At 50.7% G+C, this 27841-nt stretch overlaps 1 protein-coding gene across 1 annotated transcript in view; it reads right to left on the reverse strand.

Annotated features, from left to right (window-relative positions):
• Positions 1-27841, reverse strand: part of col11a1a (collagen, type XI, alpha 1a) — a 443284-nt gene that overhangs the window by 148375 nt on the left and 267068 nt on the right. The window contains exons 29-33 of the mRNA XM_080195067.1: positions 15302-15355; positions 13930-14037; positions 10901-10954; positions 6325-6378; positions 2225-2269 (exon numbers count right to left, since the gene is read on the reverse strand). Of these exons, the coding sequence (XP_080051193.1) occupies positions 2225-2269; positions 6325-6378; positions 10901-10954; positions 13930-14037; positions 15302-15355 (315 nt within the window). The remainder of the gene's footprint in view (positions 1-2224; positions 2270-6324; positions 6379-10900; positions 10955-13929; positions 14038-15301; positions 15356-27841) is intronic.

Here is a 27841-nt window from a genome sequence, read left to right on the forward strand (position 1 = left end):
ATTCTGTACCTGTATTCACAGATCCCTCTGTTCTACTGCACTCTTCATCCAGAAGGTGGTGAATTTGTGGAATTCACACCCACAAAATGTAGCTGAGGCCAAAATGATTGATTTCAAGAAGGAATTAGATATCGCTCTTGAAGCTAAAGGGGTCTAGAGATTTGGGGAGTCGTGGGGGACCAGGATATTGAGTTTGATGATCAGCTATGATCAGGATGAATGGTGGAGCAGGCTCAAAGGGCCAAATGGCCTATCCTGCTTCTATTTTCTATACTGGCCTGATCAAATAAGGACTGCAGATTTCCTTCCCTAAAGGAGGGTTTTTCGACAATTGGTAATGATTTCATGGTCATCAGTAGATTCGAAATTCCAGGTTTTCATTGAATTCAAACTCCACCATCAGCTGTGGTGGGATTCGAACCTGGGTCGCCAGAGTGTTAGTCTGGATCTCTGGATTGCTAATCCAGTGACAATACTACCAGCTCTCCTCCTTCAATGGCTCAATGAACTCTGTTCTCACTGGAGTTTCTGAGGTTACAGAACAACATAGAGTGAGACTGTTCAGCCAGTCATCCCTGTGCTATCCCAAATTAGTCCCATTCCCCTGTCTTTTCCCCAGAAGACCTATAAAATGTCCTGTTTCAAGTATGTATCTAATTGGCTTTTGTAATTAATGTGGTTAATATATTGCAGATCATAGGAAATTATGAACCATTCTCCTGATAAGAACATAATAGGAGCAGGAGTAGGCCATCTAGCCCTTCGAGCCTGCCCCGCCATTCAATAAGATCACGGCTGATCTGAAGTGGATCAGTTCCACTTTCCCGCTCTCTCCCCATAACCCTTAATTCCCTTGTCTGTCAAAAACCTATCTACCCGTGACTTAAATATATTCAATGAGGCAGCCTCCACCACTTCAACGGGCAGAGAATTCCAGAGATTCACCATCCTTTGAGTGAAGAAGTTCCTCCTCAACTCCGTTCTAAACTGCACCCCCCCTTTATCTCCCCCTCTGCTCCTTTTCCCGATTCTCTTCAATCTGTGTCCCTCTGGTTACCCACCCTCCTGTCACTGCAAACACTTTCTCCTGATTTACTCCATCAAAACTCTTCCTGATTTTGAGCTCCTCTATTAAATCTCCTCTTAACCTTCTTCTGCTCCAAGGAGAACAATCCCAGCTTCTCCAGTCTCTCCACATTCACCGAGGTCCCTCATCCCTGGAACATTTTAGTAAATCTTCTCTGCACCCTCTCCAAGGCCCTGACATCCCTCCTAAAGTGTGGAGCCCAGAACTGGACACTGTTCTCCAGCGGGGGTCTAACCAGTGATTTATAACCAGTGATAAGAATAACGTATTTTTATCCAATGTCATTATTTGCACGATCAGTGGTATTGTCAGAGGCTCAGGATAATGCTGGGCTGATAAGTGGCAGATGGAATTAACCCTGAAGAGTGTGAGGTGATACATTTTGGAAGGAGTAATTTTACAAGAAAATACTCAATGAATGGTAAGACATGAGGACGTTCTGTGGAACAAAGGGACCTTGTGTTTGTCCACAGATTTCTGAAAATGGAAGAGCTTGTTAGTAGGATGGTCAAAAAGGCATATGGGACGCTAGCCTTTATCAATTGAGGCAGAGATTACAAAACCAGGGGAGGTGACGGCCTCGTGGTATTATCGCCAGACTATTCATCCAGAAACTCAGCTAATGCTCTGGGGATCTGGGTTCAAATCCCGCCACGGCAGACGGTAGAATTTGAATTCAATAAAAAATATCTGGAATTAAGAATCTACTGATGACCATGAAACTATTGTCAATTGTCAGGAAAAATGCATCTCATTCACTAATGTCCTTGAGGGAAGGAAATCTGCCGTCCTTACCCGGTCTGGCCTACATGTGAATCCAGAGCCACAGCGATGTGGGTGACTCTCAGCTGCCCACAGGCAACGAGTGATGGGCAGTGAATGCTGGTCCAGCCAGTCACACTCATGTCCCAGGAATAAAAAAACACACACAAATTAGGGACAGGAGGAGGCCATTTGGCCCCTCGAGCCTGCTCTGCCATTCAATAAAATCACGGCTGCTCTGACTATCACCCTAACTACACATTCTTACCAATCCCTGATAACCTTTAACCCCTTGTCAATCCAGACTCTAATTCAGTCTTAAAAATAACCAGTCTCTCAGTCTGTCTCACCGTGTTTCGAGTAACAGAAACTTACCGTTGGACCTCTTTGACCCCGTGGGCCGGATTTCCCGGGAACGCCCTGCCGGAATAGAGATAAGAAAATATTAATGAGGTAACAAAAACACAGGAGAAGCCCATCGAGGTCCATCTGACCAATCAGCAATTCCACATTTCACCCAAGCTCCCAGCTACAACCGAGTGAGGAGAAACTACACCTCATTCACTGTCACATTTCAGAGCACCATCAGAGGGTCAGTACTGAGGGAGTGCCGCACTGTCAGAGGGTCAGTGCTGAGGGAGTGCCGCACTGTCAGAGGGTCACTGCTGAGGGAGTGCCGCACTGTCAGAGGGTCAGTGCTGAGGGAGTGCCGCACTGTCAGAGGGTCAGTGCTGAGGGAGCGCCGCACTGTCAGAGGGTCAGTGCTGAGGGAGTGCCGCACTGTCAGAGGGCCAGTGCTGAGGGAGTGCCTCACTGTCAGAGGGTCAGTGCTGAGGGAGTGCTGCACTGTCAGAGGGCCAGTGCTGAGGGAGTGCCGCACTGTCAGAGGGTCAGTGCTGAGGGAGTGCCGCACTGTCAGAGGGTCAGTGCTGAGGGAGTGCCGCACTGTCAGAGGGTCAGTACTGAGGGAGTGCCGCACTGTCAGAGGGTCAGTACTGAGGGAGTGCCGCACTGTGAGAGGGTCAGTACTGAGGGAGTGCCGCACTGTCAGAGGGTCAGTACTGAGGGAGTGCCGCACTGTGAGAGGGTCAGTACTGAGGGAGTGCCGCACTGTCAGAGGGTCAGTGCTGAGGGAGTGCCGCACTGTCAGAGGGTCAGTGCTGAGGGAGTGCTGCACTGTCAGAGGGTCAGTGCTGAGGGAGTGCTGCACTGTCAGAGGGTCAGTGCTGAGGGAGTGCCGCACTGTCAGAGGGTCAGTGCTGAGGGAGTGCCGCACTGTCAGAGGGTCAGTACTGAGGGAGTGCCGCACTGTCAGAGGGTCAGTGCTGAGGGAGTGCCGCACTGTCAGAGGGTCAGTACTGAGGGAGTGCCGCACTGTCAGAGGGTCAGTACTGAGGGAGTGCCGCACTGTCAGAGGGTCAGTGCTGAGGGAGTGCCGCACTGTCAGAGGGTCAGTACTGAGGGAGTGCCGCACTGTCAGAGGGTCAGTACTGAGGGAGTGCCGCACTGTCAGAGGGTCAGTGCTGAGGGAGTGCCGCACTGTCAGAGGGTCAGTACTGAGGGAGTGCCGCACTGTCAGAGGGTCAGTGCTGAGGGAGTGCCGCACTGTCAGAGGGTCAGTACTGAGGGAGTGCCGCACTGTCAGAGGGTCAGTACTGAGGGAGTGCCGCACTGTCAGAGGGTCAGTACTGAGGGAGTGCCGCACTGTCAGAGGGTCAGTACTGAGGGAGTGCCGCACTGTCAGAGGGTCAGTGCTGAGGGAGTGCCGCACTGTCAGAGGGTCAGTACTGAGGGAGTGCCGCACTGTCAGAGGGTCAGTGCTGAGGGAGTGCCGCACTGTCAGAGGGTCAGTGCTGAGGGAGCGCCGCGCTGTCAGAGGGTCAGTGCTGAGGGAGTGCCGCACTGTCAGAGGGTCAGTGCTGAGGGAGTGCTGCACTGTCAGAGGGTCAATTTCTAACCCTTTGTCGCCGTGGAGTAGATTCTCAGTTTATTGTTACAGTGGAATATTTGTGATAAATTGCCAGCTCTGTTCCCGACATCACACCAGTATCTATGTTTTTTATTTAGTTCATTGGCTGTGCCGTGTTTTCAAGGTGAAGGGGTCTGGCGCTGTAGAAATGCAGCAGCGAAACGTTGCTGTGAAATGTTTTGTTCAATGAAAAGTATTGAAGCAACTCTTCACTTTCCATCTGAAACTTCCCCGGGAGTTTATTTGACTCATTCCCCCGGGAGGAGGGGTATTTGGGTGTTAACGAGTTCAGTCAGGCAGTGTGACCATCGGTTATCCAGCACGGAGGCTGCAAAGAGCTTGATTCGAACCAATCCAAAATGAAAGCAGCTCCCTCAGAGCGAACATCCATTTGTCAAATCTTCTTCTCCACATTAACTCAAAGCTGTCTCCAAACTGAGATAACTAATGGCAGCTGTCCCAGGCTGCAGTTTCCATCAGTAAACTGCCTCTCTCCATCCTCTCTGCACGCACCATCTATTAACACAATCAGCAAAGAGACACTCTGACCTCTCTCAAAGCTGCTGCCTTGATGGAAAATTCAATTCCATTTCAGAGTTCTGGGATTCTGATTACTTTCTCAGATTCACACCGTCTCCTCTGACTCCCCGTAAACATTAACTCTCTGCTGACTCTCAAACCCCTCACCACAAACTGGCCAACACCTTTACATCTCCGGTTGTGACTTGGGGGGTGGGGGGAGAGGGGGGCCTGGAATCTCAAACAAGAACAGAAAATGCTGGAAAATCTCAGCCTCTGTGCAGTGACCGTCAGACCAGCTGGGATTTTCCAGCATTTCCTGTTTTTGGGTTGGAAAATATTTCTGGTCATCTTCATTCTCCACACAGTCAGCCAATCAGAATCCTCCTGCCTCACACACATTCTCCCGGCTCCCCCAGTCTCAACGTCCAATAACAGCTCAGTGACAGCATTCCCATCCGGTTTTCCAATCCCCCATCCTATCCCAATCTCCCGAACCTCCATCAGTCCCACACCTCCTCCCGACTCAACCTCCTCAACATCTCCATGTTTAAGTGCACTCAGAGTGTGAGAGCGGGGAGGGAGAGAGAGAGAGTACGCGGGGAGAGAGAAAGAGAAACAGAACGTGCAGAGAGAGACAGAAAGAGAGAGTGCAAGGGGGGAGAGAGAGAGTGCAGGGAGAGAGAAAGAGAGAGAGAGTGCATGGGGAGAGAGAGACAGAACATGGGGAGAGAGAGAGAGTACGCAGGGAGAGAGAAAGAGAAACAGAGTGCGAGGGGGGAGAGAGAGCACGGGGAGAGAGAAAGAGAGACAGAACGCGAGGGGAGAGAGAGAGAGCACGCAGGGGGAGAGAGAGTGCAAGGAGGGAGAGAGAGCGCGGGGGGAGAGAGAGAGAGAGAGAGAGAGACAGAGCGCAAGGAGAGAGAGAGAGTGAGTACAAGTGTGTATGTGGGCATGTGTGTGGGTGTTTGCGCGGGTGGGTGTGTGGGTGGGTGTGTGGGTAGCTGTGTGGGTAGGTGTGTGTGTGGGTGTAGGTGTAGGTATGTGGGTGTGTGTGGGTGTGCATGGATGTATATGTGGGTTGTGGGGATGTGTGAGTGGGTGTGTGGGTCAGTGTGTGTGTGTACGTGTGTGTGTGGGTGTCTGTGGATGCATGTTTATGTGTGTGTGTGGGTATGGGCGTGGGTGAGTGTGTGGGTGGGTGTGTGTGTGTGGGGTGTGGATGGGTGGGTGGGTGCGTGGGTGGGTGCATGGGTGGATGCGTGGGTGGATGGGTGCGGGTGTGTGTGTGTGTGTGTGTATGTGTATTTTGTAGTGTGAGAGTGTGTGTGTGTGTGTGTGTGTGTGTGTGTGGGTGTGTGCATGTGTATTTTGTAGTGTGAGAGTGTGTGGGTGGGTGGGTGTGTGTGTGAGTGTGTTTTGTAGTGGGTATGTGTGTGTGTGTATGTGTATTTTATAGTGTGTGTATGGATGTGTGTGTATGGGTGTGGGTGTGTATGGGTATGTGTGGGTGTATTTTGTTGTGTGTGGGTGTGTGTGTGTGGGTGTGTGTGGGTGTATTTTGTTGTGTGTGGGTGTGTGTGTGTGGGTGTGTGTGGGTGTATTTTGTTGTGTGTGGGTGTGTGTGTGTGGGTGTGTGTGGGTGTATTTTGTTGTGTGTGTGTGGGTGTATTTTGTTGTGTGTGGGTGTGTGTGTGTGGGTGTGTGTGTGTTAACTTCTTTCTGGGTAGTTTGATGTGCAGGGACAGGCGGGAGCTGGGAGCAGTTTCTGTTCATCATTTATTGATTGTGCATCGATTGGAAACTCTTTCATCTTTCAGACACAAGGAATCGCTGCAGCGAGGCTGGGCTTTGATCCGGGGACTAATTAATCCTGGGAGAGATTCCACTGACGGGGAAACTGTCAAACACACGGACAATGGGATTGAAGTCATCACCAATTGGTTAGCTCAATAAATATTCTGATCCAACAAGAAATCCACCTTACCCTGGCTCCCTTCTCTCCATTAGCTCCAGCGAATCCTGGGAATCCAGTCGATCCCTGTCAAATACAAACAAACCGAGGTCAGGATATTGCAGGGATCAACAACAAATATCACAACAAGCTGATTCACAATGACCCTCCCTTTCCAAAATATTGATGTTTCTTTTATTGACCGAGCTTTACAGAAACTCTCTTCTGTCAACTTGGAAATCACAGAATCTTCACAGCGCAGAAAGAGACCATTCAACTCATCCAGTTCGTACTGGCTCTCTGAAAAAGCATTCTACCTATTCCCACTCACCTGTCTTATTCCTGTAACCTTGCACATAGCTATGTTTTATGTTCTATCCCTCCTATATCTCCCACCATGAACCTTATAGTTATGCCCCCTAGTAACAGCTACATCCACCCGAGGAAATAGTCTCTGCACGTCCACTCTATCTATCCCTCTCATCATCTTATAAACCTCTATTAAGTCGCCTCTCATCCTCCTCCAATCTAAAGAGAAAAGCCCTCGCTCCCTCAACCTTTCCTCATAAGACCTACCCTCCAAACCAGGCAGCATCCTGGTAAATCTCCTCTGCACTCTCTCCAATGCTTCCACATCCTTCTTATAGTGAGGTGACCAGAACTGAGCACAATATTCCAAATGTGGTCTCACCAAGGTCCTGTATAGTTGCAGCATAACCCCACGGCTCTTAAACTCAAACCCCCTGTTAATAAACTCTAACACACTATAAGCCTTCTTCACGGCTCTATCCACTTGAATGGCAACCTTCAGAGATCTGTGGATATGAACCCCAAGATCTCTCTGTTCCTCCACATTCCTCAGAACCCTGCCGTTGACCCTGTAATCCGCATTCAAGTTTGTCCGACCAAAATGAATCACCTCGCACTTATCAGGGTTAAACTCCATCTGCCACTTTTCGGCCCAGCTCTGCATCCTATCAATGTCTCTCTGCAGCCTGCAAGAGCCCCCCACCTCATCCACTACTCCACCAATCTTGGTATCATCAGCAAATTTACTAACCCACCCTTCAGCCCCCTCTTCCAAGTCATTGATAAAAATCACAAATAGCAGAGGACCCAGCACTGATCCCTGTGGTACACCGCTGGGAACTGGCCTCCAGTCTGAAAATTTTCCCTCCACCACCACCCTCTGTCTTCTATGAGACAGACAGTTACTTATCCAATCGGCCAAATTTCCTTCTATCCCACACTTCCTTACTTTGTTCATGAGCCGACCATGGGGAACCTTATCAAACCCCTTACTAAAATCCATGTATACGACAATTCCCTTTTGAATATCTCGATGGACCCTGCTGCTACCACCCTCTCAGGAACATCGTCCCCAACTCCAATCACCCTCTAGGTGCAAAGAAACCTGATTTCAATGCCACCCTTTTGCCAATTATTTTGTCTCTGTTCCCTCTAGTTCTTGGTGCTGTCCTGAGAAAGAACAGTTTCCACTCTTTACCCTGTCCGTCAGGATTTTAAATACCTCTGTCACACCTCCTTTTCAGCATTCTTTTATCCAAAAAATACAGTCCCAATCTCTCCAATTTATCGTCATTGATACAGTACACTGGTTTGGCCCCAGCTGAAGAATAGTGTCCAGTTCTGGGCTCCACACTTTAGGAGGGATGTCAGGACCTTGGAGAGGCTGCGGAGGAGATTTACCGGAATGTTCCCAGGGATGAGAGACCTCAGTGAATACGGGGAGACTGGAGAAGCTGGGATTGTTCTTCTGGGAGCAGAGAAGGTTAATAGGAGATTTAATAGAGGAGCTCAAAATCAGGAAGAGTTTTGATGGAGTAAATCAGGAGAAAGTGTTTGCAGTGACAGGAGGGTGGGTAACCAGAGGGACACTGACACCTCATTAGTTAGGAGGAGAGGTTAAAGAAACTTGGTTTGTTCTCACTGGAATGATGGAGGTTGAGGGGAGACCTGATAGAAGTCTACAAGATTGAGACCATGGACAGAGTGGATAGTCAGAAGCTTTTTCCCAGGGTGGAAGAGTCAATTACTAGAGGGAATAGGTTCAAGGTGCGAGGGGGGGTTTTAAGGGGTATCTGGACAAGTACATGAATAGGATGGGAATAGAGGGATCTGGTCCCCGGAAGGGTAGGGGGGTTTAGTTCAGTTGGGGCAGCATGGTCGGTGCAGGCTTGGAGGGGCCGAAGGGCGTGTTCCTGTGCTGGAATTTTCTTTGTTCTCTGAAGAGAATCGGGAAAAGAACCAGAGGGGGAGATGAGGGGAAGTTATTTGACACAGTGAGTTGCTGTGATCTGGAATGTGCTGTTTGAAAGGCCGGTGGAAGCAGATTCAATAATAACTTTCAAAAGGAAATTGGAGATAGTTGAAGGGAAAAATACAGGACTCTGGGAGAGAGGTGGGGGAGTGAGATGATTAATTGGATAGTTTTCAGTAGACACAGGACAGACATGATGGACTGAATGGTCTCTTTCAATACAGCAACCAATCACTGATGTTGTTCTTATGTTATGTTGACCAATAAACTGCTTCCTGACTCCTTCAAACATTAGCAATTTTGTATCTCCCATCCAATCAAATACGAACAAACTGTCAATGTTTTCAGAGGGTTGATAGATCATTGCAAACTCACAATATTTATAAATGAGTGAGGAACTGAAACACTTACCAGAGAATCTGAAATTCTGATAGCATTTGGAGGATTAGAACATTATTAAGTCACACACAACAGGGGCGATTTAAACAGTACAGATTTAACAGTGGGGGGGCGGGGTGCAGCAACAGAGACAGCCAGGAGTTTGAACACACAAGACAAGTTCACATGGTAGGCAAGGAGACAGCACAGAAAGAGCCCATACTTCCTGATGAACACCTCCTGGTTTCCTGTCTCTCTACAGCTTTGTCCACACAGTGTCTGGAATGTTCTCCGGCTGTACGTTCCATGAGGTTTCAGACTGCTCAAATTCTGCATTACTGTATCCCCCAATATCAACCACTCCAGTTTTGGAGGGCGTGTCTTCAGCAGCAAAATTCCATCAATAAAACTCTCTAAATATTATCCTTAAACCATCTGTCATGCCCAAATATCTCATTATGTGACTCAATGTAAATAGAATGAGATTGTCATCAACTTCAGGAAACTTAGAGGAGAACATGCCTCTGTCTATACAGAGTCATAGAGTTATAGAAGTTTACAGCATGGAAACAGGCCTTTTGGCCCAACTTGTCCATGCTGCCCCTTTTTTAAGAACATAAGAAATAGGAGCAGGAGTAGGCCATCTAGCCCTTCGAGCCTGCCCCGCCATTCAATAAGATCATGGCTGATCTGAAGTGGATCAGTTCCACTTTCCCGCTTTCTCCCCATAACCTCTAATTCCCTTGTCTATCAGAAACCAATCTACCTGTGACTTAAATATATTCAATGAGGCAGCCTCCACCACTTCAACGGACAGAGAATTCCAGAGATTCACCACCCTTTGAGTGAAGAAGTTCCTCCTCAACTCCGATCTAAACGGCCCCCCCCCCGCACTTATCTTGAGGCTGTGCCCTCTAGTCCTGCTGTCCTTTCTGAGCGGGAAGAATCTCTCTAGCTCTACCCTATCCATCCCTTTCATTATCTTATACGTCTCTATTTTTTAATCCCTAAGCTAATCCCAATTGCCCACATTTGGCCCATGTCTCTCTATACCCATCGTACCCATGTAACTATCTAAATGCTTCTTGAAAGACAAAATTATACCCGCCTAATAACAGAGTGACGGTTAAGGCTCTGTGAGGATTCTGTTTTTAATAATACTCTTATGAACTGCATTATAACATGTGTCCTGCATTAACATCAGTTTTACTGTTGTAATTCTCCTCTTAACCATCTCTGCTCCAAGGAGAACAATCCCAGCTTCTCCATTCACTGAACTCCCTCACTCTGGGAACACTCGAGTAAATCTCCTCTGCAGCCTCTCCAAGGCCCTGACATCCTTCCCAAAGTGTGGAGCCCAGAACTGGACTCTTTCTGTGCTCCAAGTTCAATGGAAATTGCAGAATGGATGGACAGATTTGGTCGTATCACAGCACAGGAACATTCCAGAAAGTTAAACAGAGACTTTAGCAGGATCAGGAAGCAGTCTGCATTGACACGGAACCTCTGACTTCACTCTCTGCACAGTCTGAGCCAGCAGGGTTAAGAATTTGAGGGAATCAGTAAGGGCATAACTTGGTATCGGGGACAGTAGAAAAACCTTTTGAACTTTCTGTGTAAAAGGTTTCCTTATACACATTTGGGGGGGTGGTTTCGATAATGTTGCTGATTCAGCAAATGAGAGTCTTTGTCACCAGGAACCTCAATCCTTCAATTCAGGGATCTTCATTCAGGAGTGAAATAACCCCAAAACCACACAACACATTGTGTGTCTCTGAACTCCACTTTGTAATTTCCTTTTTGTAATGCTGCCCTGTGCCAGCACGGGTTTGACGGCCTGTCCTGTGCTGTACTGTTCTTTGATGGATAAAGGTTTCACTGGAACAGCGTGTCTTACTGCTGTGATTACAGAATGATAGGAATCTTTTGTCAGCAGAAGGAAGGGCTTACCTTAGGTCCTTGTCTTCCTGGATATCCGGGCAAACCTGGGACACCCAACTTTCCCTGAAAAAGGAGGAATGTTTATCAGCAGCAGCAATGGCCACCAGATCAGAGAAGATTATTGAGGCCATCACAACAAACAGGATTATGCTGAAGGCTGAATAAAGCTGTGTTGTAAACAGCCTTTCTCAGGGACACTCTTCAGGGGGTAATGCGAGTCTGAAAACACAGGTCCAGCAAGAGGCCACTCAGCCCATCACATCTGCCCCCCCACCCCCCCTCCTCCGTATTTCACAGGTGATTGCTGACCTGTGTGGTCAATCCCTCAACTGGCCACAATTCCCAATCCGAAAAAACTCCACCAATCCCATCTCTGAAAGCTTCAATTTTTCCCCCACATTCAACAGTGTTTTAGGGAGATATTTCCACATTCCCTCTGTGTGGGGATGCGATTCCTGACTTTCCTCCTGAACAGGGAATTGGAAGGTTCTAGACTCTCCCCACAACCAGACCACATTGTTTATTTCTATCTGTCTAATCAATGTTTACCCCCAAACATCTCTGAATCTTCTACAGCCGAGGGAATCAGCACCCATCCTCAATGTTTCATCCTTTGTGGTTAGCCGAAGATTGCTGTGCCTCAGACACCCACCCTGAGCGACTCCTGAGGTGACCGACCTCCATTTCCTATGTGGACGGGGCCAGTGTGTGGACGGGGCCAGTGTGTGGACGGGGCCAGTGTGTGCACGGGGCCAGTGTGTGCACGGGGCCAGTGTGTGCACGGGGCCAGTGTGTGGACGGGGCCAGTGTGTGGACGGGGCCAGTGTGTGCACGGGGCCAGTGTGTGCACGGGGCCAGTGTGTGGACGGGGCCAGTGTGTGGACGGGGCCAGTGTGTGGACGGGGCCAGTGTGTGGACGGGGCCAGTGTGTGCACGGGGCCAGTGTGGGTGGGGTCATTGTGGGTGGGGTCATTGTGTGGACAGGGAGGTCAGTGTGTGGGGGTGAGGGTGTCGGTGCAGTGGGCAGGGTCAGTGCGGGATGATCAGTGCTGGTGGGCGGGGTTGGTGTGTGGGCAGGGTCAGACTGGGGGCACGGGGTCGATGCGGGGGTGCGGGGTCAGTGTGGGGTCAGCATGGGAGCACGAGGTCAGTGCAAGTTCAGTGCAGGGGCGCGGGGTCAGTCTGGGGTCAGTGTGGGGGCACAGGGACATTGCAAGGTCAGTGCGGGGCTGCGGGATCAGGGCGAGGTCAGCGCGGGGGCGTGGGGTCAGTGCAGGATCGGTGCAGGGTCAGTGTGAGGTCAGTGAGGGGTCAGTGTGGGGTCAGTGCGGGGGATGGGGTCGGTGCAGGGGCAGTTCAGGGGTGCAGGGTCAGTGCGGGGTCGGTGCTGGGGCATGGGGTCGGTGCGGAAGCGTGGGGTCAGTGCAGGGTCGGTACAGCAGTGCTGGGTTGGGGCAGTGGCGCGGGGTCGGCATGGGGTCAGGACAGGGGTGTGGGATTGAGGAGGGGGCATGGGGTGCGGGGTCAGTGCGGGGGTGCGGGGTTGGTGTGGGGTCAATGTGGGGTCGGTGCAGGGTCAGTGCGGGGTCGGTGTGGGGTCAGTGCAGTGTCAGTGTGGGGTCAGTGTGGGGTCGGTGTGGGGTCGGTGTAGGGTCGGTGTGAGGTCAGCGCAGGGTCAGCACAGGGTCAGTGGTCAGTGCAGGGTCAGTGCAGGGTAGCTGTGGGGTCAGTGTGGGGTTGGTGCAGGGTCAGCGTGGGGTCAGTGCGGGGTCGGTGCAGGGTCAGTGCATGGTCAGTGTGGGGTCAGTGTGGGGTCGGTGCGGTGTTGGCGTGGGGTCGGTGCAGGGTCAGTGTGGGGTCGGTGTGGGGTCAGTGCAGAGTAGGTGTGGGGTCAGTGTGGGGTCGGTGCGGGGTCAGTGTGAGGTCGGTGCAGGGTCAGTGCGGGGTCGGCGTGGGGTCGGTGCAGGGTCAGTGTGGGGTCGGTGTGGGGTCAGTGCAGGGTAGGTGTGGGGTCAGTGTGGGGTCGGTGCGGCGTCAGTGTGGGGTCGGTGCGGGGTCGGTGTGGGGTCAATGCGGGGTCAGTGTGGGGTCAGTGCAGGGTCGGTGCGGGGTCAATGTGGGGTCAGTGCGGGGATGGTGCGGGGTCAGTGTGGGGTCAGTGCAGGGTCAGTGTGAGGTCGGTGCGGGGTCAGTGTGGGGTCAGTGCGGGGTTGGTGTGGGGTCGATGCGGGGTCAGTGTGGGGTCAGTGCAGGGTCAGTGTGGGGTCGGTGAAGGGTCAGTGTGGGGTTGGTGTGAGGTCGGTGCAGGGTCAGTGTGGGGTCAGCGTGGGGTCAGTGCGGGGTCGGTGCAGGGTCAGTGCGGGGTTGGTGCGGGGTCAGTGTGGGGTCAGTGCAGGGTCAGTGTGAGGTCGGTGCGGGGTCAGTGTGGGGTCAGTGCAGGGTCAGTGTGAGGTCGCTGTGGGGTCAGTGTGGGGTCAGTGTGGGGTCAGTGCGGGGTCAGTGTGGGGGTCAGTGCAGGGTTGGTGCAGGGTCAGTGTGGGGTCAGTGCGGGGTCAGCGTGGGGTCGGTGCAGGGTCAGTGTGGGGTCGGTGTGGGGTCAGTGCAGGGTCAGCGTGGGGTCGGTGCGGGGTCAGTGCGTGGTCGGCGCAGGGTCAGTGCGGGGTCGGTGTTACCGGGTCTGTTCTGAGTGGACGGATTGCCGCTGTTGGGAGTTGAGAGAATGATGAGTTTAATATTCTCTGGCTCTGGCGCTGCATCAACCTGACATTAAACTGACCTCAGCTTCTGAATGAATCAATACTAACAGCTTTGGCCATCTCCCCGGGGACAGCCTCTTCCACTCACTCACTGCATCCCCAGATTAATTCCCCCTCAGATTCAGGCTGTGTCTCTGGATCGACTGTTCTGGACACAAGGAGACAGTAGCTGCTTTTATCCAATCCCTTTCCATTCTAAAAACAGCAATCCCATTGCCTCTCCCACCGCATTGAGACACGGTTTCTATCCTCACTAATCTAATCTCTGTCTCTGTTACTGACCTTCTCTCCAGCTGGTCCAGCTGACCCTGCGTCACCAGGAGGTCCAGCGCGACCTTTCGGTCCCTCAGGCCCATCTTCACCTCGTGGTCCGACCAGTCCAGTTTCACCCTATGGCAGAGGGTACAGCAGTGATCTCACCGTGCAGACACACTCCTCCTTGTACTATTAACACATTCTTTCCAAAATTTCAAACCAGCCAGTAGGAATCCACAGAATCTAGAATCTTGTAGCACAGAAAGAGGCCAATCGGTCCATCAAGTCTGTGCTGGCCCCATGAACCAGCACTCCAATTAGTCCCAACCTCCCAGCTCTCTCCCTGTTTCTCTGCAAACTTTCCCCCTTTTCCGGTATCTCTCCAATTTCCTTTTGAAAGTTATTATTGAATCTGCTTCCACCGGCCTTTCAGGCAGCACATTCCAGATCACAACAACTCACTGTGTCAAATAAATTCCCCTCATCTCCCCCTCTGGTTCTTTTCCCGATTCTCTCCAATCTGTGTCCCTCTGGTTACCCACCCTCCTGTCACTGAGTCTTCGGCCCTCCAAGTCCGTGTCGATTGTGATGCCTTAACTAAACTGAAAAAAACCTCCTGCCCTCACTCGATCCGGATCCCTCTACTCCCTCCCTATTCACGCATCCATCCAGACACCTCCTAAATGTTGCTAATGTTCCTGCTTCCTCCATCTCCACAACTTCCCCCTCACATCTCCCTTAAACTTCCGTGCTGTAAGATTCTGTGATTCTGTGAGGAAATGATTCGGATTCCCAGTTGTGAATCGGGGGGGGGGGGGGGGGGTGTACAGAGAGACCACACCAGTAATTAACATTTCTGTTCTGTCACAATTGGTAAGAAATCGTTATCTTTGAAGCTTCACTCAATCTTCTCAATAAATTCCTGCTAGGACGCTGGGCAGGGATCCCGGGAAGGGACCCCGGGAAGGGACCCCGGACAGGGACCCCGGACAGGGACCCCGGGCAGGGATCCCGGGAAGGGACCCCGGGAAGGGACCCCGGACAGGGATCCCGGACAGGGACCCCGGACAGGGACCAAGGTGGACACAGGTTCCCACCTTCATCCCCTGGATAACAATCCCTATCAGGAAGGTTGTGACATCCGCTGGGAAATCGAATTCTGGCTGTTTTACATTGAAGGATTTTGAACTAATTGGTATTTGACCAACAGAAGAAGCAGGAAAATCAAATGTAAAACCAAGACAGAATTTCATACGCCTAAGTTTAAAATCCATCAGAACTGATTAATATAAAGGAGATTTCAGTGTTGATGTTGATTCAGTTGAATGTTCTGTAAAGAAATGATGTGTGTTTGTTGGTCAGTAAGAAACAGCATCCAGGCAGTGAGCAAACCTCTTACCCTCTCTCCCTTCACACCCATGTCCCCTTTAAACCCTGGAAAGCCATCTTCACCCTGAAAGAGAGAAAATGATTTCAATCATCACCAAACATTGTCAAAGGCGAGAGAAAGTTGATTTTTATTTGGAGCAGTTGGAACAACACGGGCTCGTTGGGCCGACGGGCCTGTTTCCCGTGTTGTGTTGTTCTTTGCTCAGTTGATCACACTGAGTTTCAGGTGTTAATTACGTTGAAAGATTCTGGAGTAAAACATATCACTCAGTAACTCAGTCAAAACAAACGGCATAAAACAGACCGGAGTCAGAGTCAGTTACAGAATAGGAGGCCATGTGGCCCATCTATCCAGTTCAGTGGTGAACATTCCCTGCTCTATCCCGATAATCCTGCAAGTTTATTTCCCCCAAAACCCATCCAATTTCATTTGGATATCATTGCTTCTTTCTGATTCCACGGTGCTCCTGCTGGATGCCAGACCCTTCTCACTCACAACATAAAAACACTCTCCCCGATGTTCCCCCATGTCTCTTGCCCAAACCTTCAGTCTGGTCTTCCCTCGTGCTTGTAATGCAATCATTAGTTAATGAGGCCGGTTTCTCCTTGTATACCTTAAACCTGTTATAATCATTCACCCATCTACCAAATCTCTCCTCAATCTCCTTTTCCCCCAAGGAGAATAACTGCAGCTTCTCCAATCTAACCTTCTTACTGAACCACCTCCTTATCCTGCAGTCACCCTGGTTGTTCTGCTGTCTCATTAGGTCTATGTTACCTCTTCCAATCCCCTCTGACAAATCGCATCAGCTCACATTTCTCTTTGTTCAATTCATCTGCCGTCCTGTCTCTATCCTGCTGCTGTCAAATCCACAGGAACACAGTGTATAGGAGCAGTGAAGACCACTCGGCCCATCAAGCCTGTCCTGCCATTCAATATGATCATGGCTGGTCTTGGGTCTCAACTTTCCTTTCCTGCCCACTCCCAGAATCCTTTAATTCCGAGACCAAAAATCCGTTCTCCCCATCCTTAAATATATCCAATCGTGGAGCACCCACAAACCTCTGCAGGAGAAAATTCCAAACATTCAGAACTCTGAGTGGGGAACTTCCTCCCTCCCTAAATGATCACCCCCTTATCCTGAGGCTGTGCCCCTGAGTTTCAGATTCCCCGGCCATGGGAAACAATCTCCCAGTGTCCGCATGATCACATCCCTCAGAACCCTGCAGATTGCAATGAGATCTGAACTCCAGAGGATATAAACTCAGCCCCTCATCATCAGCCAGCCCCACATTATTACAAAGACTGATATGTCACTGCGTTCCTGATTGCTGGCTGCCTTTCCGTGCTCCTTGTACAGACACACTCAGATCTCTATAAACATCATCATTTCAAACATTCACACCTTATAAAAAATATTCTGCTTTTTTATACTTTTCAGCAAAGTGAATAACTGAAATGGAAGGTTAACATTCCAATCCAGTGAAGAACATAAGAACTAGGAGCAGGAATCGGCCATCTGGCCCCTCGAGCCTGCCCCACCATTCAATAAGATCATGGCTGATCTTTTTGTGGACTCAGCTCCACTTACCCACCCACTCACCATAACCCTTAATTCCTTTACTGTTCAAACGTTTATCTATCCTTACCTTAAAAACATTCAATGAGGGAGCCTCAACTGCTTCACTGGGCAGGGAATTCCACAGATTCACAACCCTTTGGGTGAAGAAGTTCCTCCTCAACTCAGTCCTAAATCTGCTCCCCCTTATTTTGAGGCTATGCCCCTAGTTCTAGTTTCACCCACCAGTGGAAACAACTTCCCTGCTTCTATCTTATCTATTCCCTTCATAATCTTATACGTTTCTATAAGATCTCCCCTCATTCTTCTGAATTCCAATGAGTATAGCCCCAGTCTACTCAGTCTCTCCTCATAAGCCAACCCTCTCAACTCCGGAATCAACCCAGTGAATCTCCTCTGCACCCCCTCCAGTGCCAGTATATCCTTTCTCAAGTAAGGAGACCAAAACTGTACACAGTAACTCCAGGTGTGGCCTCACCAGCACCTTATACAGCTGCAACATAACCTCACTGTTTTTAAACTCCATCCCTCTGGCAATGAAGGACAAAATTCCATTTGCTTCTTAATTACCTGCTGTACCTGCAAACCAACTCCTTGAGATTCCTGCACAAGGACACCCAGATCCCTCTGCACAGCAGCATACTGCAATTTTTTACTGTTTAAATAATGATCCATTTTGTTGTTATTCCTACCAAAATGGATGACCTCACATTTACCAACATTGTACTCCATCTGCCAGACCCTCACCCACTCACTGAGACTATCTATATCCCTTTGCAGACTTTCAGCATCCTCCGCACTCTTTGCTCTGCCACTCATCTTAGTGTCATCTGTGAATTTTGACACATTACACTTGGTCCCCAACTCCAAATCATCTATGTAAATCGTAAACAATTATGGTCCCAACACTGATCCCTGAGGCACACCACTAGTCACTGATCACCAAACCAGAAAAACACCCATTTACCCCCACTCTTTGCTTTCTGTTAGTTACCCAATCCTCTATCCATGCTAATACATTACCCGTAACACTGTGCACCTTTATCTTGTGTAGCAGTCTTTGGTGCGGCACCTTGTCAAATGCCACTAGGTTATCACATCCCCTAATGCTGCTTTCAAATGTAGTCAGTATTCTAATGTATGAACTGCAGCAATCAAAAAGGGCACAGCAAGCTCCCACAAACAGCAATGTGAGAATGCGGATGTGAGACCGAGGATACGAGAGTGAGGATACGAGAGCGAGGATGCGAGAGTGAGGAGGGGAGAGTGAGGATGGGAGAGCGAGGGTGGGAGAGCGAGGGTGGGAGAGTGAGGGGAGAGCGAGGAGGGGAGAGCGAGGATGCGAGAGTGAGGGGAGAGTGAGGATGGGAGAGCGAGGAGGGGAGAGTGAGGATGGGAGAGCGAGGATGCGAGAGTGAGGGGAGGGCGAGGAGGGGAGAGCGAGGATGCGAGAGTGAGGGGAGAGCGAGGAGGGGAGAGCGAGGATGGGAGAGTGAGGAGGGGAGAGTGAGGATGAGAGAGTGAGGATGGGAGAGTGAGGAGGGGAGAGCGAGGGTGGGAGAGTGAGGGGAGAGCGAGGAGGGGAGAGCGAGGGTGGGAGAGCGAGGATGCGAGAGTGAGGGGAGAGCGAGGATGCGAGAGTGAGGATGGGAGAGTGAGGATGGGAGAGTGAGGATGGGAGAGCGAGGATGGGAGAGTGAGGATGGGAGAGCGAGGAGGGGAGAGCGAGGGTGGGAGAGTGAGGGGAGAGCGAGGAGGGGAGAGCGAGGGTGGGAGAGCGAGGATGGGAGAGTGAGGATGGCAGAGTGAGGATGGGAGAGCGAGGATGGGAGAGCGAGGATGGGAGAGTGAGGATGGGAGAGCGAGGATGGGAGAGTGAGGATGGGAGAGTGAGGATGGGAGAGCGAGGGGAGAGCGAGGATGGGAGAGTGAGGATGGGAGAGCGAGGGGAGAGTGAGGATGGGAGAGTGAGGATGGGAGAGCGAGGATGGGAGAGCGAGGAGGGGAGAGCGAGGAGGGGAGAGTGAGGATGGGAGAGTGAGGATGGGAGAGTGAGGATGGGAGAGCGAGGGGAGAGCGAGGATGGGAGAGTGAGGATGGGAGAGCGAGGGGAGAGCGAGGATGGGAGAGTGAGGATGGGAGAGCGAGGATGGGAGAGCGAGGATGGGAGAGTGAGGATGGGAGAGTGAGGATGGGAGAGCGAGGGGAGAGCGAGGATGGGAGAGTGAGGATGGGAGAGCGAGGAGGGGAGAGCGAGGAGGGGAGAGCGAGGAGGGGAGAGCGAGGAGGGGAGAGCGAGGAGGGGAGAGTGAGGATGGGAGAGTGAGGATGGGAGAGTGAGGATGGGAGAGCGAGGATGCAAGAGTGAGGAGGGGAGAGCGAGGAGGGGAGAGCGAGGAGGGGAGAGCGAGGAGGGGAGAGCGAGGAGGGGAGAGCGAGGATGCGAGAGTGAGGAGGGGAGAGCGAGGAGGGGAGAGCGAGGAAATGCTCTGTGTTTGTGAATTTGGTATAATTATTGATTGGACACTGGGGGAAATTCCCCCTTTTTTAAAGAATGGCTGTTGAATCTTTTTTACCCTGTGTCAATCACCAACTGTTCGTCCAATCCACAACCTTGTCAATGCAATGTTTTTTACACGGAGTTTAGAAAGAATCAGAAAATCCTTATTCGGAAAAGCAGTGAATTGAGAGAGAGAGAAATCAGTCCTGATTCCAGCTCCTGATCTCCACCCAGAGGTTACTGGAGGCAAGCGTTTGTGAGTCCAACCACACTCAATCCTCACTCGACCCTGGCTGCCTTCCCCTCTGTCACCCTGTGTAATATTCAGCTCATTGTAAAACCCTGCTCCCCGTATCCCAGCTCGGATCTGCTCTGTTCACACACACCACCCTCACTGACCCAGGTTAAAACGGAGATCTCCAGGGAGTGAAGGATAGAATCCCAGTGGTTTATTTGGAGACACACCGTGGATCTCCCACAGGCCGACCCAGTGGCAGGGGCCCCTCGATATGTGAGCCCAGCCCAGTCTCCTCTCCAGTTCAACACAATTATCCATTCCCTCTCTCCAAATCAGAATAACATAAACCTTTCTGCAAACACAAAGTATCAGCTCACACCCTCACTCGCCCCCTCACTCACTCACACCCTCACTCGCCCCCTCACTCACTCACTCACTCACACCCTCGCTCGCCCCCTCACTCACTCACTCACACCCTCACTCGCCCCCTCACTCACTCACTCGCCCCCTCACTCACTCACTCACACCCTCACTCACTCACTCGCCCCCTCACTCACTCACTCACTCGCCCCCTCACTCACTCACTCACTCGCCCCCTCACTCACTCACACCCTCACTCGCCCCCTCACTCACTCACTCACTCGCCCCCTCACTCACTCACACCCTCACTCGCCCCCTCACTCACTCACTCGCCCCCTCACTCACTCACACCCTCACTCGCCCCCTCGCTCACTCACTCACTCGCCCCCTCACTCACTCACACCCTCACTCGCCCCCTCACTCACTCACACCCTCACTCGCCCCCTCACTCACTCACTCACACCCTCACTCACTCACACCCTCACTCGCCCCCTCACTCACTCACACCCTCACTCGCCCCCTCACTCACACTCACTCACTCACACCCTCACTCACTCACTCACACCCTTACTCACCCTCACACCCTCACTCACACCCTCACTCACTCACACCTTCACACCCTCACTCGCCCCCTCACTCACTCACACCCTCACTCACTCACACCCTTACTCACCCTCACACCCTCACTCACACCCTCACTCGCCCCCTCACTCACTCACACCCTCACTCGCCCCCTCACTCACTCACTCACACCCTCACTCACTCAACCCTTACTCACCCTCACACCCTCACTCGCCCCCTCACTCACTCACACCCTCACTCACACCCTCACTCACTCACACCCTCACTCGCCCCCTCACTCACTCACTCACTCACACCCTTACTCACCCTCACACCCTCACTCACACCCTCACACCCTCACTTGCCCCCTCACTCACTCACTCACACCCTCACTCACTCACACCCTTACCCTCACACCCTCACTCACTCACACCCTCACTCACCCTCACACCCTCACTCACACCCTCACTCACTCACACCCTCAACCACTCACTCACTCACACCCTCACTCACTCACTCACTCACACCCTTACCCTCACACCCTCATTCACTCACACCCTCACTCACTTGCCCCCTCACTCACTCGCCCCCTCACTCACTCACTCACACCCTTACTCGCCCTCACACCCTCACTCACACCCTCACTCACACACCCTCACTCACTCACACCCTCACTCACTCACTCCCTCACTCACTCACTCGCACCCTCACCCACTCACTCACACCCTCACTCACCCTCACACCCTCACTCACACCCTCACTCACTCACTCACACCCTCACTCACTAACTCACATCCTCAACCACTCACTCACTCCCTCACTCACACCCACCCTCACTGACACCCTCACTCACTCACACTCTCACTGACTCTCTCCCTCACACTCTCCCTCACACTCCCTCACACACTCCCTCACACTCTCCCTCACACTCTCCCTCACACTCTCCCTCACAGTCTCACCCCACCACTCACCCCCTCACTCACACACTCACTCACCCCTTCACTCACTCACCCCCTCACTCACTCACTCACCCCCTCATTCACACCCTCGCCCGCTCACTCACTCACCCGCTCACTCACACCTTCACTCACTCACTCACTCACACCCTCACTCACTCACTCGTTCACCTACACCCTCACTCACTCACCTACACGCTCACTCACTCACTTACACCCTCACTCACTCACCCACTCACAACCTCACTCACTCACACCCTCACTCACTTATGCCCTCACTCAACCTCTCATTTACACCCTCACTCACTCACTCGCCCACTCACTCAAATCCTCACTCACCCGCTCACCTACACCCTCACTCACTCACCCGTTCACTTACAGCCTCACTCACTCACTCACTCACTCACTTACTCCCTCACTCATTCACTCGTTCACTCACACCCTCACTCACCCATTCACTTACATCCTCAGTCACTCGCCCATTCACTTACAGCCTCACTCACTCACTCGTTCACTCACACCCTCACTCACTCACTCACCTGTTCACTCACACCCTCACTCATTCACTCACTCACTTACACCCTCACTCACTCACTCACCCATTCACTTACACCCTCAGTCACTCACCCGTTCACTCACACCCTCACTCACTCACTCACCTGTTCACTCACACCCTCACTCACTCACCCACTCACTCACACCCTCACTCACACCCTCACTCACTCACTCACCTGTTCACTCACCCCCTCACTCACTCACAGACACACTCACTCACTCAGCTGCTCATTTGTTCATTCAACAAATGGACAAAGAACAAAGAAAATTCCAGCACAGGAACAGGCCCTTCAGCCCCTCCAAGCCTGCACCGACCATGCTGCCCAACTGAACTAAAACCCCCGACGCTTCCAGCGACCATATCCCCCTCTTCCCATCCTATTCATGGATTTGTCAAGATGCCCCTTAAAACTCACTATCGTATCCACTTCCACTCCCTCCCCCGGCAACGAGTTCCAGGCACCCACCCCCCTCTGTGTAAAAATCTGCCTCGTACATCTCCTTTAAACCTTGCCCCTCACACCTTATATCTATATGGATTTTAGTAAAGCGTTTGACAAAGTCCCTCATGGCAGGTTGGTTAAGAAGGTTAAGACTCATGGGATACAAGAAGAGGTGGCGAGATGGGTGGAGAACTGGCTGGGCCACAGGAGACAGAGGGTAGCAGTGGAGGGGTCTTTTTCCGGTTGGAGGTCTGTGACTAGTGATGTTCCACAGGGCTCTGTACTGGGACCTCTGCTGTTTGTAATATATATAAATGATCTGGAAGAAGGTGTAACTGGTGTAATCAGTAACTTTGCGGATGACATGAAGATGGCTGGACTTGCAGATAGTGATGAACATTGTCGGACAATACAGCAGGATATAGATAGGGTGGAAAATTGGGCAGAGAAATGGCAGATGGAATTTAATCCAGATAAATGCGAGGTGATGCATTTTGGTAGAACTAATGTAGGGCTGAGTTATACAATAAATGGCAGAACCATCAGGAGTATAGACACACAGAGGGACCTGGGGGTGCAAGTCCACAGATCCTTAAAGGTGGCAGCACAGGTGGAGAAGGTGGTGAAGACGGCATATGGTATGCTTGCCTTTATAGGATGGGGCACAGAGTATAAAAATTGGCATCTGATGTTGCAGCTGTATAGAACGTTGGTTAAGCCACATTTGGAATACTGCGCCCAGTTCTGGTCGCCACACTACCAGAAGGACGTGGAGGCTTTGGAGAGAGTACAGAGAAGGTTTACCAGGATGTTGCCTGGTATGGAGGGTATTAGCTATGAGGAGAGATTGGGTAAACTGGGGTTGTTCTCCCTGGAAAGACGGAGAATGAGGGGAGACCTAATAGAGGTGTATAAAATTATGAGGGGTATCGATAGGGTGAACAGTGGGAAGCTTTTTCCCAGGTTGGAGGTGACAAACACGAGGGGTCACAGGTTCAAGGTGAGGGGGGTGAGGTTTAACTCCGATATCAGAGGGACGTTTTTACAGAGGGTGGTGGGGGCCTGGAATGCGCTGCCAAGCAGGGTGGTGGAGGTCGATGGTTTAAGACTTATCTGGATAGTCACATGAGCAGCCTGGGAGTGGAGGGATACAAACAAATGGTCTAGTTGGGTGCATGATCGGTGCAGGCTTGGAGGGCTGAAGGGCCTGTTCCTGTGCTGTTCTGTTCTTTTTTCTTTGTTCTATGCCCCAGAGTAATTGACTCTTCCACCCTGGGAAAAATCTTCTGACCATCCACTCTGTCCGTGCCTCTTATAATCTTGTAGACTTCTCCATTTCTAAATCCACCAACCTTTGTGTTGTCCACAAACTTCTAAATTTCTCCAACCTCTCCTCGTAATACCCTCCATACCAGGCACCATCCTGGTAAATCTTTTCTGTCCCCTCTCTAAAGCCTCCACATCCTTCTGGTAGTGTGGCGACCAGAATTGAACACTATATTCCAAGTGCGGCCTAACTAAGGTTCTATAAAGCTGCAACATGACTTGCCAATTTTTAAACTCAATACCCCGGCTGATGAAGGCAAGCATGCCGTATGCCTTCTTGATTACCTTCTCCACCTGCATTGCCACTCTCAGTGCCCTGTGTACCTGTACACCCAGATCCCTCTGCCTATCAATACTCTTAAGGGTTCTGCCATTTACTGTATATTATCTGTTTGTATTAGACCTTCCAAAATGCATCATCTCACATTTGTTTGGATTAAACTCCATCTGCCATCTCTCCGCCCAAGCCTCCAACTGATCTGTATCCTGCAGTATCCTCTGATGGTCCTCATCGCTATCCACTAATCCACCAACCTTTGTGTCGTCCGCAAACTTCCTAACCAATCCAGTTACATTTTCCTCCAAATCATTTATATATATTACAAACAGCAAAGGTCCCAGCACTGATCCCTGAGGAATGCCACTTGTCACAGCCCTCCATTCAGAAACACACCCTTCCACTGCTACCCTCTGTCTTCTTTGACCGAGCCAGTTTTGTATCCACCTTTCCAGCTCACCTCTGATCCCGTGTGACTTCACCTTCTGCACCAGTCTGCCATGAGGGACCTTGTCAAAGGCCTTACTGAAGTCCATGTAGACAACATCCACTGCCCGACCCTCATCAATCATCTTCACCACTTCCTCGAAAAACTCGATCAAGTTCATGAGACACGACCTCCCCTTCACAAAACCATGTTGCCTCTCACTAATACGTTCACTTATTTCACTGATGTAAGGCTCGCCGGCCTGTAATTACCTGGATTATTCTTGCTACACTTCTTAAACAAAAGAACAACATTGGCTATTCTCCACTCATAGAACATAGAACATTACAGCGCAGTACAAGCCCTTTGGCCCTCGATGTTGTGCCGACCAGTGGAACCAATCTAATGACCCTCTAACCTAAACTATTCCAATCTTATCCATATGCCTATCCACTGACCATTTGAACGCCCTTAAAGTTGGCAAGTCCACAACTGCTGCAGGCAGGGCATTCCACGCCTTTACTACCCTCTGAGTAAAGAACCTACCTCTGACATCCGTCCTATAATTACCACCCCTTAATTTAAAGCTATGTCCCCTCGTGTTAGCCATCACCATCCGAGGTAAAAGGCTCTCACTGTCCACCCTATCCAATCCTCTGATCATCTTGTATGCCTCAATTAGGTCACCTCTTAACCTTCTTCTCTCAAATGAAAATAACCTCAAGTCCCTCAGCCTTTCCTCATAAGACCTTCCCACCATACCAGGCAACATCCTGGTAAACCTCCTCTGCACCCTTTCCAATGCCTCCACATCTTTCTTATAATGCGGTGACCAGAACTGTACGCAATACTCCAAGTGCGGCCGCACCAGAGTTTTGTACAGTTGTAACATGACCTCACGGCTCCGAAATTCAATCCCTCTACCAATAAAAGCTAACACACCGTACGCCTTCTTAACAACCTTCTCAACCTGGGTGCCAACTTTCAGGGATCTATGCACATGGACACCGAGATCTCTCTGCTCATCCACACTACCAAGTATCTTATCATCAACCCAGGACTCTGTATTCCTGTTACACCTTCCAAAGTGAATCACCTCACACTTTTCCACATTAAACTCCATTTGCCACCTCTCAGCCCAGCTCTGCAGCTTATCTATGTCCCTCTGTAACCTGCAACATCCATCCACACTGATCATAACTCCACTGACTTTAGTGTCATCCGCAAATTTACTAATCCATCCTTCTACACCCTCATCTAGATCATTTATAAAAATGACAAACAGCAGTGACCCCAAAACAGATCCCTGAGGTACACCATTTGTAACTGAACTCCAGGATGAACATTTCCCATCAAACACCACCCTCTGTCTTCTATCAGCTAGCCAATTCCTGATCCAAACTGCTAAATCACCCTCAATCCCATGCATCTGCATTTTCTGCAGTAGCCTACCATGGGGAACCTTATCAAACGCTTTGCTAAAATCCATATACACCACGTCAACTGCCTTACCCTTATCCACCTCTTTGGTCACCTTTTCAAAAAACTCGATAAGGTTTGTGAGGCACGACCTACCCTTCACAAAACCATGTTGACTATCCCTAATCAAATTATTTCTCTCTTGATGATTATAAATCCTATCTCTTATAATCCTTTCCAAAACTTTGCCCACAACAGAAGTAAGGCTCACTGGTCTATAATTCCCAGGATGGTCTCTACTCCCCTTCTTGAATAAGGGGACAACATTTGCTATCCTCCAGTCTTCTGGCACTATACCTGTAGCCAATGACGACATAAAGATCAAAGCCAAAGGCTCTGCAATCTCCTCCCTAGCCTCCCAGAGAACCCGAGGATAAATCCCATCCGGCCCAGGGGACTTATCTATTTTCACACTTTCCAGAATTGTGAACACCTCCTCCTTATGAACCTCAATCCCGTCTAGTCTAATCGCCTGTATCTCAGTATTCTCCTCGACAACATCGTCTTTGTCCTGTGTGAATACTGATGAAAAATATTCATTTAACGCCTCTCCTATCTCTTCGGACTCCACGCACAACTTCCCACTACTGTCTCTGACTGGCCCTAATCTTACCCTAGTCATTCTTTTATTCCTAACACGCCTATAGAAAGCTTTAGGGTTTTCCTTGATCCTACCTGCCAAAGATTTCTCATATCCCCTCCTGGCTCTTCTTAGCTCTCTCTTTAGCTCCTTCCTGGCTAACTTGTAACTCTCCAGTGCCCTAACTGAGCCTTCACGTCTCATCTTTACGTAAGTCTCCTTCTTCCTCTTCACCAGAGATTCAACTTCTTTAGTAAACCACGATTCCCTCGCTCGACCACTTCCTCCCTGCCTGACAGGTACATACTTATCAAGGACTCGCAGTAGCTGTTTCTTGAACAAGCTCCACATTTCAATTGTGCCCATCCCCTGCAGTTTCCTTCCACATCCTAAATCTCGCCTAATTGCATCATAATTTCCTTTCCCCCAGCTATAACTCCTGCCCTGTGATATAGAACATAGAACACAGAATACAGAAAACATGCACAGTACAGGCCCTTCGGCCCTCGATGTTGTGCCGAGCTATGTCCGAAACCAAGATCAAGCTATCCCACTCCCTATCATTCTGGTGTGCTCCATGTGCCTATCCAATAACCACTTGAAAGTTCCTAAAGTGTCCGACTCCACTATCACAGCAGGCAGCGCATTCCACACCCCAACCACTCTTTGAGTGAAGAATCTACCTCAGACATCCCTCCTATATCTCCCACCATGAACCTTATAGTTATGCCCCCTAGTAACAGCTACATCCACCCGAGGAAATAGTCTGTGTAATAACTCTATCAATCCTCCTCATCATCTTATAAACTTCTAGGGCAGAGGGATCTGGGTATCCTTGTTCTGGGCAGAGGGATCTGGGTGTCCTTGTTCTGGGCAGAGGGATCTGGGTGTCCTTACTCTGGGCAGAGGGATCTGGGTGTCCTTGCTCTGGGCAGAGGGATCTGGGTGTCCTTGCTCTGGGCAGAGGGATCTGGGCGTCCTTGTTCTGGGCAGAGGGATTTGGGCGTCCTTGTTCTGGGCAGAGGGATCTGGGTGTCCTTGTTCTGGGCAGAGGGATCTGGGTATCCTTGCTCTGGGCAGAGGGATCTGGGTGTCCTTACTCTGGGCAGAGGGATCTGGGTGTCCTTACTCTGGGCAGAGGGATCTGGGTGTCCTTACTCTGGGCAGAGGGATCTGGGTGTCCTTACTCTGGGCAGAGGGATCTGGGTGTCCTTGCTCTGGGCAGAGGGATCTGGGTGTCCTTGCTCTGGGCAGAGGGATCTGGGTGT

Source organism: Carcharhinus amblyrhynchos, chromosome 9, assembly GCF_965287045.1.
Source record: "Carcharhinus amblyrhynchos chromosome 9, sCarAmb.v2.hapA, whole genome shotgun sequence".
Taxonomy (NCBI): Eukaryota; Metazoa; Chordata; class Chondrichthyes; order Carcharhiniformes; family Carcharhinidae; genus Carcharhinus; species Carcharhinus amblyrhynchos.